The sequence below is a fragment of the Gopherus evgoodei genome, chromosome 1 (assembly GCF_007399415.2).
Source record: "Gopherus evgoodei ecotype Sinaloan lineage chromosome 1, rGopEvg1_v1.p, whole genome shotgun sequence".
Classification (NCBI taxonomy): domain Eukaryota; kingdom Metazoa; phylum Chordata; order Testudines; family Testudinidae; genus Gopherus; species Gopherus evgoodei.
In genome coordinates this window covers 34,707,670-34,721,390 of record NC_044322.1, presented here as the reverse complement: position 1 = coordinate 34,721,390, position 13,721 = coordinate 34,707,670, and the positions used below count along the sequence as shown (strand labels likewise).

Genomic DNA, 13,721 nt, shown 5'->3' with positions numbered 1-13,721 from the left:
ATTAATTGCCAAAATTAGGCTATCCCATCATACCATCTCCTCCATAAACTTATCAAACTTAGTCTTGAAACTGGATAAGTCTTTTGCCCCCACTGCTCCCCTTTGAAGGCTGTTCCAGAACTTGCCTTTTCTAATGGTTAGAAATCTTTGTCTCATTTCAAGTCTAAACTTCCTGGTGGCTAGTTTATATCCATATGTTCTTGTGTCCACATTGGTACTGAGCTTAAATAATTCCTCTCTCTCCCTGGTATTTATCCCTCTGATACATTTATAGAGAGCAATTATATCTCCCCTCAGCCTTCTTTTGGTTAGGCTAAACAAGCCAAGTTCTTTCAAACTCCTTTCATAAGACAGGTTTTCCATTTCTCTGATCATCCTAGTAGCCCTTCTCTGTACCGGTTCCAGTTTGAATTCATCCTTCTTAAACATGGGAGACCAGAACTGCACACAGTATTCCAGATGAGGTCTCACCAGTGCTTTGTATAACGGTACTAACACCTCCTTATCTCTGCTGGAAATACCTTGCCTAATGCATCCCAAGACCACATTAGCTTTTTTCATGGCCATATCACATTGACGGCACATAGTCATCCTGTGATCGACCAATACTCCGAGGTCTTTCTCCTCCTCTGTTATTTCTGACTGATGAGTCCACATCTTATTACAAAAAAAAATCATATTAATTCCTAAATGCATGACCTTGCACTTTTCACTATTAAATTTCATCCTTTTACTATTACTCCAGTTTACAAGGTCATCTAGATCTTCCTGTGTGATATCCCAGTCCTTCTCTGTATTAGCAATACCTCCCAGCTTTGTGTCATCCACAAACTTTATTAGCACACTCCCACTTTTTGTGCCAAGATCAGTAATGAAAAGATTGGTCCCAAAACTGATCCCTGAGGAACTCCACTAGTAACCTCCGTCCAGCCTGACGGTTCATCTTTCAGTATGACCCGTTGTTGTCTCCCCTTGAACCAGTTCCTTAACCACCTTTCAATTTTCATATTGATCATCCCATCTTTTCCAATTTAACTAATAATTCCCCATGTGGAACCGTATCAAATGCCTTACTGAAATCAAGGTAAATTAGATCCACTGTGTTTCCTTATCTAAAAAAATCGGTTACCATCTGAAAGAAGGAGATCAGGTTGGTTTGGCATGATCTGCCTTTTGTAAAACCATGATATATTTTGTCCCAGTTACCATTGACCTCAATGTCATTAACTATCTTCTCCTTGGGATCCATCCTCTATGATACTCACTCCTTGATAGGCTGGGGAATTCATCTGCAACACCATAAAATTCAGGACACGTGTTCTCCCTCCAAAATAATAGTTACACATAAATCTATTAGAACTCCACGTAGTTCGCAATGTGTGCTTCCACTTCCTGCCATTGATAAGAAACAAGACTATGTGAGTAAAGACTGATAAGATTGCTTGCATGTTTTATATAAATCGACAGGGAGGAGCCCGATCCCACTCCCTGTGCATCAAAGGCATGTAACTGTGGAATTGGTGTATCTGACACAATATCAATTTCTCAGCCTCCTACCTGCCAGGCTGTCAGAACATTAGAGTGGCTACATTAAGCAGGGAATTTTCTCACAATCACAAATGGGAGCTAAACGACATGGTCCTGCAGAACATATTTCAACAGTGGGGACCCCATCAGTCGACCTCTTTGCAACATTGCAGATCCACAAGTGCCTACAGTTCTGCTCGAGAGCAGTTCTGGGACCCTAGTCACTGGGGGATGCATTCCTTCTCAAATGAGAAGTGCCATTTCTATACGTGATCCCATTGATACCATATTATTGAGGGTAGTAAACAAGATATGAATGGACAAAGCGAAAGTCATAGTGATAGCCCCAGCATGTCCCAGACAGATTAGGTACTCTTTCCTGCTGCAGGTGGCACTATATGCACCACGCACACTCCAGCCGGACCTTCTGTTGAAGAATGATTGGCAAGTCCACCATCAGAACCTGGAAATACTGCACCTGAGGGCATGACTCCTACATGGTTCCATCATTACAAACTAGCCTGTTCAGTAATACTTGTTTAACCTGTTCCAAACGGTAGGAGGTCAGCCATGCGCCAGACTTACCTTCAAAAATGGATGACGTTCGCTATGTGGTGCCAAGTCAAGCAAGTCAATTTCCACACCTCTGCTCTGGATATTGGACTACATCTTGAAGTTAAAAAACTTGGAACTATCCACTAGTTTGATCAAAATCCATCTTGCAGCTATTAACACCTTCCATCACAAGATTGATGGCATGTCGTTGTGCACTGGATTACCAAACGCTTTCTTATGGGCATACAGAATGTTTACCCTGAAGTACGCGCACCCACACTGCCGTGGGACTTAAACCTGGTATAATACTGCCTCACTGGGGATCCATTCAAACCTTTAGAGACATGCTATCTGATACATCTGTCAATGAAGGTAGCATTTTTAGTAGCCATTACATCAGCCTGCCATGTGGGTGAGTTAGGGGCTCTAATGGCTCACCCACCTTCTACCATTTTTTTTCCAAAGACAAGGTCACCCTAAGACCACATCTGAGATTTATATCTAAAATATTTTTATCCTTCCACATAAATCAACCAATCCACCCCTGTATAATTTCCCAAACCTCACAAGATCACATAGGACTCAGGACTATATACCCAGGGCATTAGACTCTCACTAGAGTTCTACCTCAGTAGAACTAAGCCTTTCAGAAAGTCTCCAAGGCTGTTTGTCTCCACTACCAAATGCTCTAAACACTATGCAATCACTCAGCGCTCAAGTTTGAATGCACTGCTAGAGCTAACAGTGCTGTCTACACTCACTCATGCAACTCTGAAGCCCCTTCCATCCAACGTGGGGCACTGCTTTACAGTCACATGAAGTTGAGCACCCATAGGGACATCACTCGAAGAAGACAAGGTTACTCACCCTGTGTGGTAACTGAGGTTCTTCGAGATGTGTCCCCCTGTGGGTGCTCCACTATCTGCCCCTCCTCCCCTCTACTTTGGAGTTCAAATTCCGGCTCTACAGTAGAGAAGGAACTGTGGGGGTCAGGTTACCGCGAGACGGGGACCGCACATGTGTGACCTGGACAGGCACTGCTGCTGAAATTCTCCGATCAAATGCACAGGGATGCACCAACACCTGAAGTGGAGCACCCACAGAGGCATGCATCTCGAAGAACCTCAGTCACTGCACAGGGTGAGTAACTTCTTCTTGCTGAAGGGAACCTGTCTCTTGAAATTGCAGTGCAGCCAAGTCCATTACTTTTCTGTGACTTCTGTAGGTTTTGTTTTATATACGTTGTAAAAATGATAATTTGAAAAAAAAATCATGGTGAGAAACTAAAATTACCACGAGCCTCCAGTAAATTTAATGAGGCCTTGAGTAGTCTTTGAAAGCTGTTATGTTTGCCTAATTAAGTGTAAATTATTCATAGTGCTGTGTGACTCACAAGTCATTGCTACGGCTACATTTTAGTCACGGTATTTTTAGTAAAAGTCATGGACAGGTCACGGGCAGAAAACAAAAATTCACGGCCCGTGACCTGTCCATGACTTTTACTATATACCTCTGACTAAAACTTGGGGAGTTGGGGGGTATGCCTCGGGGGGTGCCATGGGTATTTGGGGAGAACACGGGTGCTGGGAGGAGGGGTTGCCTGGACTGGGGCAGGTTCCCTACACGGCTCCTGGGAGCGGCGGCCTCCAGCTCCTAGCTCCATGTGCTACCTCTGCTCCAATCCCAAACCCTGGTTCTGCAGCTCCCATTTGCTGGAAACACGGCCAGTGGGAGCTGCAGGGGTGGTGTTTGCGGGTGGATGCACCACGTGGAGATAGGAGCTGAGGGAGTGGAGTTCCTGTCACCCTTCCGGGGAGCCCCATCAGGTAAGCACCGCCGTGCACCCGAATCCCCACCACTGAGCCCTCCCACCCCCAAACGCCTGCTACTGCGGGCTGGAGGGAGGCCCCGAGACTGCCCCAGCAGCAGCCAGTGCGACTGCCATCGGGTTGCCTGAGCTGCTCAGGTGGCTCCTGGGCCAGCCACATGGGTTGCTGCAGAAGTCACAAAGGTCATGGAAAGTCACAGAATCCATGACTTGTGGGAGCCTTAGTCATTGCTGCTAATTGGATTGCCAGGAAGAGTTGGATTACTCTGTGTTATTGCCAGTTAATTGATTGCTACTGAAGTAAATACACTAAACACTATATAGAGCTCCTTTAAAGTCTTTCATTTATATTTGCAGGTAACACAGCAAGATGTAAGGAAAGAAAATCCTCTACAGTTTAAGTTCAGGGCTAAGTTTTTTCCTGAGGATGTATCTGAGGAGTTAATTCAGGAAATTACTCAGAGACTGTTCTTCCTGCAAGTCAAAGAAGCCATTTTAAATGATGAAATCTATTGTCCACCTGAAACTGCAGTTCTACTGGCTTCCTATGCTGTCCAAGCCAAGTATGGAGATTACAATAAGGAGATTCATAAACTAGGCTACTTGGCCAATGACAGACTTCTCCCCCAGCGGTAAGTGGGAAACTGCAGCTGCTATATGGATGCTGCAGAGTTGTAAACGTGCTAATAAAAATGTTCTTAGCTTTTAAATCTGAGTATCAGTTTCTTCAGTATTATAACTGATCTTCTCTTTAATGTTAAGCCATATGGTGGTGGCGGTTCTCTGAAGTGAGTGTTTGTTTCATTGGTGAAATTTAAGAGTGAAGGAGGAGATCATTTGGGCTTTGAATAGTGAAGAGTAGGCATCAGAACTGTACAGTCCTCGTGAGAACTGAATTTTTTTGTAACTCTTTAGCTCTGTCTTAAGGTAATTGCACATATTTAGTCAAGCAACTTCCTCTCTGTTCCAATGAGTTAATATTAAAATGGTATATAATGCACATTCCTACCTCTTCTCTGAAATCAATGCCTTCTGTGAATAAATATTGGAACCATCCAGTTCGCTAATTAGTGTGGATTCCTTAATAGAGCTGGGCAAAATATTTTGAATAGTTTATTTGCCAAAATAATAAGTTTTGGTAGACCTGAAACTACTAGTGAATTTGATATGAATGTGCCAAAAAATGTTGAAAGGGGACTAGACACCATTCAGAAAATGATGGTGATGTCCACCTTATAACTTTTAGCCCAATGTTAGGGCACTCACCTGGGATGTAGGAGACCTGTATCCCTCCTCTGCCTGATGTGGATGTGGGTCTCCTACATTGTAGGAGAGTGCTCTAGCCACTTAGCTATGGAATTTGCTAGCGTTGGTCTCTCTGCCTCTCCTGTTGAAGCTGCTTCACTTTCTAAAAATAGAGTAGTTCTTGAAGCAGCGATGTGAACTTCTCCCCCATCTTAAGTGAGTGCCTTAACCATCAGCCTACAGATATTCTGACCCTTTCCCTAGCCCAGTAACTATGTATTATTGTTCATATACTCCAGGGGGAATTCTTCGCATGCACAGAATTTGTCTCTCTCACAGATTTCTTTGCTTCCCCTCAGAAAAATGATTTTCTGAGAGGGAAGCAAAAGGAAGCCACAAGAGCAGTCAGGCAACCCTCCCCAGAAGTATGTTTTGGGTACCCAGAGCAGCTAACAGAGAGGCAAATCACTGTGGGGCACAGCGTGGGACTGGGGAAGACCCAGCTGGTGGCTCTTACCTTTGCGCTGGGCTCAGCTGCTAGTCCTGGCTGGGCTGGGGAGGATGGGATTTCCTCTTTCCCTGCATGGCATCTGGAGCCAGTCAGACCCATCCCTAGATTTCTCCCCCTGCTACAGGATGCTCTGCAAACTTCCCTTCCCTCCACCCCCCACTTTCTGCACCCATCGCTCCTCAGCTGCAGGGGGAGGGATCCCTGTACAGGGAGCTGCTCCCCATCTGCCTGACCCCCCTCATATCCAGACTGTCTTACCGAGCCTCATTCCCCTGCATTCAGAACTCCCTCCTGATAAGCCTCACTCCCCCTGCACCTAGACCACCCTGACGAGCCACCTGGATCCCTTCCCCACTCCCCCAGTATCTGTACTCCACCCCTCCCTGAGCCCCAACCACCTTCACCTGGACTCCTATGCAGAGTCCCATTACTGTTGCACCCAGAACCTCCCAACAAGCTCCTGTGCATCCGGATCTCCCCCACACCTGGATCCCCCACTGAGCTGCCTGTGCCTAGATTGCCCCACATAGAACCCTCTCAACCCACACCTGGATCCCCCCACACTAAGCCCCTCCACACTTGCATCCTGCCTTGCTGAGCCTGCCTGCCCATACCTGGTGCACCTGTCACAGAGGGGCAGGCCTGGTCCTTGCGCTGTGTCAGGGTTGGGTGCAGCCTCACAGCTGAGTCCCTGTCCTGGGGGAGAGCTGCACAGTGATCTCCTACCTCTGTGTGGCCTGTGCTCCCCAATGCCATGGTGGAGCTTCCACATTTGACAAATAAAGTTTGCAGAATATTAAAATATTGTGTGCAATTTTTTTTTTTGGCGCAGAATTACCTCAGGAGTAATTCATAGTGGCAACTCGTAGTTATTCAGAATGACAATGTTTCAGTCTCCTCAAAACAGATGTTTTTGATTCATCAAAATGTTCCACAGTTTTTTTTGATTGTTTGAGCTGAACAGAATACTTGTTCTCATTTTTCAGAACTACCAGTGAACTGAAAAAATCAATTTGCCTGACTCTCTTCGTTATTTCACATTTATTTTACGTCTTGAAATTTTTGATTTATTCTGGTACTTCTTCCCCTTTTTTGTAAATTACATGAAGTTACTTAACACTTATATAAAAACATATTTTTCCAACGAAATCTAAAAGCTTTCTCATAAAAACACAAGGCTAGACAAAGTTTAACAATCTAAAAGAAGAGATGTTCTTCTCCTGGCATCCTACCTAAAAATTTAGGGCCTGTTAAAATCGAGATTATAATATGGTTTCTGAGCATGACTATAGCATTGTGTTTTCCTGTACATAGTAGCAATCAAAAAGTATTAGAACATGAATGCCCATAACTATAATATAATATACAGTTATGTTAATGCTCTTTGTGTGTATATGTAGCACAGGCAGATTCTTACTACTTCTACCTAAAACAGTGCAGTAAACAAGTGTGTACTTGGAGATAATGTTCCTGTTCATGCCACCAAATTGGAGGACAGGAGAGTGCTACAAGCTGTAAGGTGAATAAAAATCTGAGTTCAGTTGGCTAATCAACAATCAAGCCAGGGTTTATTTTTAGTTACATGTTTGTGTGACATTATCACGGGTATGTATGTTTCTCAATATCCCTTTACTCTGCCCGCTTTGTTCTCTTGAGCGGCCAGTTTCAAATGATATTTACATGAATTCTGCTATTAAAGTTTGTGGAAACTTTAAATTGTGTTAGAGCAAGCAACGGAAGTATGGTATGAGAGGGCAATGCCAAATGGGCCTGTGAAACGAAACCAAGCGTGTCTGTCTAATTTTAGGCTTTCTGTTCTTAATAAATAGTAGTTTCAACCTAGAAAATATGGAGCTACTAGGACTGCTCACTTGCAAGATTTCAGTGATTACCTAGGATATTTTTGGCCAGATTGGCACAGTCAAGGAATTTCATGCTTCTTCTCTGTATGTACTATAATGGGTTTCTCCAGATTTTGTGTTAAGTTCAAGGCCAGACTTAAAGACAATGACAAGGGACTGCTTGTCTCCCTGTACTTTTTAGACTCTTAAGCTATATAAACCATTTATGGTTTCAGATAATTTTAAAGGGCAAAAGAAAACAACCTACTGCCTATGTGTGCCCCACTTACATTTTGAAAGGGTAGGGATAAGAAGGTTGTTGGAGAGCTGGAGGTTGTATGTTGAGAGACAGTAAGTAAAAATATCAGACTGCTGCCATCTTAAATAGATTTGAAAAGTGTATGCTTAAATAGGTGTGTGCACAATGCATCCAGTTGTTTATCTCTTGACCTAATAAAATATATTGTCCATGCCCAGAATTCAGTTTTCAAATGCTTCTATTTTCCAAATCATTTTTTTCCCCTGAAGAAGTAAAAGGATCTTTTTTAAGTAGCTAAAGTTGCTTTCAGTTTCCCATAATTCAAAATCAGCTGGCTGGATTTTGCTTTAATTTTTACAAACAAATTTGTTTTGGGGAAGAGATCACTGTGATGGAAACCTTGTGACCTAAACATGAAATTCTAGTGTTTATGTCAGCATGTAAAAACCAGAAACTTAACAGAAAGTGTCTTGCAAGCATAATAAGAATAGCCACGACTGGAGCACACTGTAGTAAAGATCTGTTACTTAAATTGAAAGCTGTTTGGGGCAGAGCTTTTGTGTGTGTGTGTGCGCACCTGCGTGCATGTGTGTGTGTGTGTGGTGCCTTGCACAATAGAGACCTGGTGTGTATGTATTTCAGTAGTCCCTAGGAGTCTCAGCACATACTTATCTGACCGTTTTAAATATTCTAATATTGAAAACCTTTCTCAAAAAGAAAAGCAAGTTTGAGTATGTTAAAGTTTATTTTGTACAAGACTATAGCTTGGACAAACTTACTACTCAGACTTTAAAGTATGGTACTTTAAAAAAAACTGTGGTAATTGGATTGTTTTGTATCAGTTTTGTCTGTAGATGAGCTCCTGCTGAAATATGCTTAATTTAGAATTCAGACATCCTGTTTGTCTTAAGTTCAGATGTACTTTTTAACAGCCAGCACTGGAAACTCTGCCCTGGGTATTGTGGTCAAGTTCTGTTTTATTCTCACTTCTGTATTGTCACCAGCAAGGGTCTGTCCTTGAATTGTATTGTATGAATTAAATTATTGGTGTATGAGGCAAAACAGAATCCAGTTCACTCACCCATTGTTGAATGGTGCTAGAAAGGGGGGGGGAAAAGGTAGTAAATGTTACTTTTGTCAACAATAAGGAAGAGCTGGAACTCAATTGATCTCTTAAGTAAGATCACTTCTGCACTCCCTTGTCTGACCAGTCACCCTTTAAAACAGTTTCTACGGGAATGTTAAAAAAAAGTTAGCTACGTGGACTAAAAGTGAGAGAGAACTTTCCATAGTTTAACTTTAAGAAGACATACAAACAATTTTTAATCTTAGTAACTAACTAATATAAACAAACAATTCCTTATATTGTGCACTTGGTTTCTTGTGCTGCTATACCAGGTCATGTTGCTGTACTATTCTGATACGTTCTAACAGGTTGAAACACATGTCCCTGGCTATAGCTAACATGAGCAAACTTTATGTTTTAAAAACTGCTTGTGACATTTTTAGTTTAAATCCTGAAACCTATTCTTGTTTCTTTTGCAAGTAACCCCACATTCTCTTCCCACTAACAGCAGAACTGTTGGTTTAGTTCTAAGAATAAACTGAAAAGTTTGAGTGTATTTGTGGGTGTATAGAAGTTCTTTAATTCATGCTACAGGAGTTGGAAAGTTTTCTGTGATTCTGTATTTTGTCTAGTTCGTTTTCAAACATAGTATTGTTATCCTACAGATTTAAATTGCTGAAGCTATGAATTAAAATTATGTATGAATGTGTTTGGGTAGGTATTGGCTTGTGTCACAGTGAAAGTTTAAAAACTATTGTTAAAACTGAAACTGCAGTGGTTTTTTTCCCTCTAGTGATTTATTTCACGCATTTAGACCTCTTGGAGTACTTTGAAAATCAAATTGTATAAAGTGTTTATTAATGAAAATGCCAGTTAAATATTTTACCCTGAGTCTGTTCAATTTTTTTATTTGGCATAAATATTATTATGTATTTGTTATAAGCTCTATACCTGAACCTATTTGTGTATTTTATGGTTATTGTGTACTTATTTCTGTAATTTGTCAGTTTAATTTCATAGCAGCCTCTTTTATTGACAGTGTTCTAGAACAGCACAAACTGACAAAAGAACAGTGGGAAGAAAGAATACAGAACTGGCATGAAGAACACAGAGGGATGTTAAGGTAATTATGCAGAAATTGTCCCTTGTAGCTTAATTTTTGTGTGTGTGTGTGTGGGGGGGTATTTCAAATTATTTTGGTTTTGTTTAACACTCCCTCCTTCCCCCCCCCATCTACGTTAGATAGGAAGAATGGCCTAGTGGATAGGGCACTAGACTTGGGTGTGTGATGTTGGACAAGTTAGTTATCTACCCTGTGCCTCCATTCCCCATCTGTAAAATGGATGTAATGCTTCCCTAGCTCACAGTGGTGTTTGAGGATAAAATTTAATGATTGTGAGAAACTTGATACTATGGTGATGGCAGCTGTATAAGTACCCGGATAGAATTCCAGATGAATTCCTCAAGAGGAATTAAATAAAATTATTAACTTGAAGTGTCAAATTTAGGCATTCTTTAGTTTCTCCACTCATGTACATCATTTATTTTTCATTTGTCTTAGTTCCGCTATTTTCTCTCATCAGGGAAGATTCTGTGATGGAGTACCTCAAGATTGCACAAGATCTGGAAATGTATGGAGTCAACTACTTTGAAATAAAGAATAAAAAGGGGACTGAATTGTGGCTAGGGGTTGATGCTTTGGGTCTGAATATTTATGAGCACGATGACAAGTAAGTTGTTTTTATTATGTTTATTATAATAATAGTGTCTGAACAGAGATTAGGACCCTGTTGTGCTAGGCAGCGTACATACATGTAATAAGAGACAATTTTGTCCCAAATATGTTGCAGACTAAATAACACGAGAAAGAAAATTGGAAGAAAAATTCTCTTGTGGAGGTTTTTGAATTCCTCTCCAACTAAAGGGGAATTTACTCCCATTTTGTGGGTTTCAATTTGGACTTCCACATTTTGAAGATGTGGCTTACAAAGTTTTCTTTGTATGGATGCTCTCTGTGCTTCCCAGTCTTGGCTTCAGTGAGAGTAAGAACAATGACCATATCGTATTAGTATGGCAGAAGTGGAAGAACTCTTTTAAAATAGGAAACATTTTATTTGTAATAGCTGCAATTAGAAGCACAGCTTATAGAACAAAGCTGCGCTGGTACGGAGTGTAATTTTTTTATTCTTCAACGAAAACTGTTAATAGATTGAAACTTCTTGTTCTGTTTAGGAGGTCAGAAAAGCTTCCTGTCCACCCATTTCTCCTTTGTTCTCTTCCACATCACTTCAGATATGGAAAGAATATATAATAAAATAACTCCTTAAGAATCACGATACTAGCAAAGAAAGTCATCATGAATTTTCTAACTTGAACATTGTGAACTCAGCATCAGATAGCCAATACCATCTACATTCAAAATACATGCCTTCAAACTAATAAATGTAGTCCCTGAGAGTTTCCCTGGCAAACCTATATTGCCATTAGATGGCATTGTAGCTTCTAAGAGTTGGAGGAAATATTCATTTAGGGTGTTGAAATAGAAAGAAATACTCCTTTCTGATGTTCTGAAATACATCTTCATTTGCTAACTGCTGCTAATGTTTGTAATTGTGATACTGTAATATAAATGGAAAAGACTTCTAGTCCAATTGAGAAAAATATTCATCATTGATGTAATGTAATGCACAACATGTTCCAACTATTTCTGGTAACAATTATATCCGAATGTTTAACTGAAAACAATGCAGGGGATGAAGTTTAGATTGAGTTATGGGAATCAGTGTAGCAACTCAAATTGCACAGCTAACTTTAATCAAAATGCAAAATTACTTAAGGAAGGTGATTTAACTTCTGTCTTTGTTATAGTGACAGACTTTTGAGTGTTTCTTTTGTGAAAACAGTCACTCATATTATAAAAAGTGTACTTCTAATTGTTTATAAAGGATCAATAAATTATTGATTTTTGTACCAGGCTTATAACACGAATAGTATGTGTTAAAGATTGAAGGATATGAGCATGTGAGTAGAAGGTGCTATAGTTAGTTATAAGGCAACTTTTGACTCCCTACGCTGTATAACTATCTGTAACAATTAAACATTTAATTTAAACATCTGTTAACTATTTATCATTCCTTCATTAACTAGTTGGTAATGAAACCATAACATATAATGGGTGACTGAAAAAACAATACAAAGTTAATAAAGATGGATTTAAATATTTGGTGGAAATACATATATTTGTGCCTTTGATTAAAAAATAGCTTTTTTGGTTTTGTTTTGTTTTTCGAAGGTTGACACCCAAGATTGGTTTCCCTTGGAGTGAAATCAGAAACATCTCATTTAACGACAAAAAGTTTGTCATAAAACCAATTGACAAAAAGGCCCCTGTAAGTAAAGTCTGTGGGATATTTTTCTTTAGGTATGAGGATTTTAAATATGATCTAACTTGCTCTGACACTTTTGCATAAGCGATAGCCCTTTTCTGCTGTGTAAAATGGCACCAAGGACCTCTCTTAATTACTTAGACGTCTCAGTTGTGGAATAACTGGTAATCAAAAAAATGTTCATTTTAAAGTATAGAGAATATGCAATTTTTATCTTGTATTATCCACATTTTGGATGTTGTTTGGATGATTTTTGGATATTTTTCCACTAATACATTTACTAGTGCAGGTTGGACAGCTGCTGTACAAGAAAAAAGCAGATATGTAACTTTAAAGTTTTCTTACAACTTTTTGCTGCTGTCCACCACTGCAGCATCTTCCTTCTGAAGTATAGGTTGGGGCACAAAATGAAACTTCATGAATTAGCCGAAATATTAAAGTAAACAATAAATATTCTCCCACCATTTTCATGAAATTGATAGTTCTTTCGATTGGTAGTCCTGTAGATCAGTGGTTCCCAAACTTCTTACTAAGGTGACTGATGAACTGCTTTTTTTAAGAGAGAGAGAGAGAGAGAGTGTGTGTGTGTGTGTGTGTGTGTGTGTGTGTGTGTGTGTGTGTTTTTCACCCAGGGTCCAAATTTGAGGGTTGAGGTTCCAAAATCATAGGCCAGCATCCTTCTCCTTGTCCCTATGAAGGGGGCACCACAACCCTAATACCAGCCCAGTGCAGAGGGGAGGCCCATGGGGTTTGAGTCGGAAAGCAGATCCAACCCACACTCACTTCACAGTGGAGGGGTGGCTGGGCCAAACTGAGTGGCGCTGTGACCCTGTAGATCAGGTTGCAATGGCCAGAGCGGGGAGCTGAGCCCAGCCATGTAGGACAGGAGCTTCCATTGTAGGGTGAGTGCAGAGTAGGATCACTTTCCCCTCATCCCCTGGGTCTCCTTTCTATGCCAGGCCCATGACTCATTTTATAATCTTCCTTCAGCTCACTTGTGGGGATCGGGAGACATCATTTGGGGAACACTGCTGTAGGTTTCTGCCATTGCACTGGCCAGAGATAAATGTCAAGTTTGCGGTAAAATTTTATTTAATCTTACAAATCCAAACATATAACGTATTGATTTTAGCTTAAATTCTAGATTTTTTGACTCTAAGAGCTGCACTTTAATTAAACTTAAAATATTTTGTTGCTAGGATTTTGTTTTTTATGCACCTCGTCTGAGAATTAATAAGCGGATTTTGGCACTGTGCATGGGAAATCATGAACTGTACATGAGGAGGAGAAAGCCTGATACAATTGAAGTGCAACAGATGAAGGCCCAAGCTAGAGAGGAGAAACATCAGAAACAGTTGGAAAGGTATGACATTAACAATCTTCTGTGAACCAGAATAAAGTACATCTAAAGCATTTTGCAAGAACATGGCCATGGAATCACAAAGTACCTGGGGTTCCAGAAGGCAAAACTCTGCCTGTCCACTTCTGAATATGTAAATTAGA

The 13,721-nt window shown here is 40.7% G+C and overlaps 1 protein-coding gene across 2 annotated transcripts in view; it reads left to right on the top strand.

The window, feature by feature from the left end:
- Positions 1-13,721, top strand: part of RDX (radixin) — a 95,398-nt gene that overhangs the window by 60,904 nt on the left and 20,773 nt on the right. For both annotated transcript variants that reach the window (XM_030561241.1, XM_030561249.1), the window contains exons 5-9: positions 4,268-4,542; positions 9,872-9,955; positions 10,416-10,562; positions 12,125-12,221; positions 13,418-13,581. In XM_030561241.1, the coding sequence (XP_030417101.1) occupies positions 4,268-4,542; positions 9,872-9,955; positions 10,416-10,562; positions 12,125-12,221; positions 13,418-13,581 (767 nt within the window). The remainder of the gene's footprint in view (positions 1-4,267; positions 4,543-9,871; positions 9,956-10,415; positions 10,563-12,124; positions 12,222-13,417; positions 13,582-13,721) is intronic.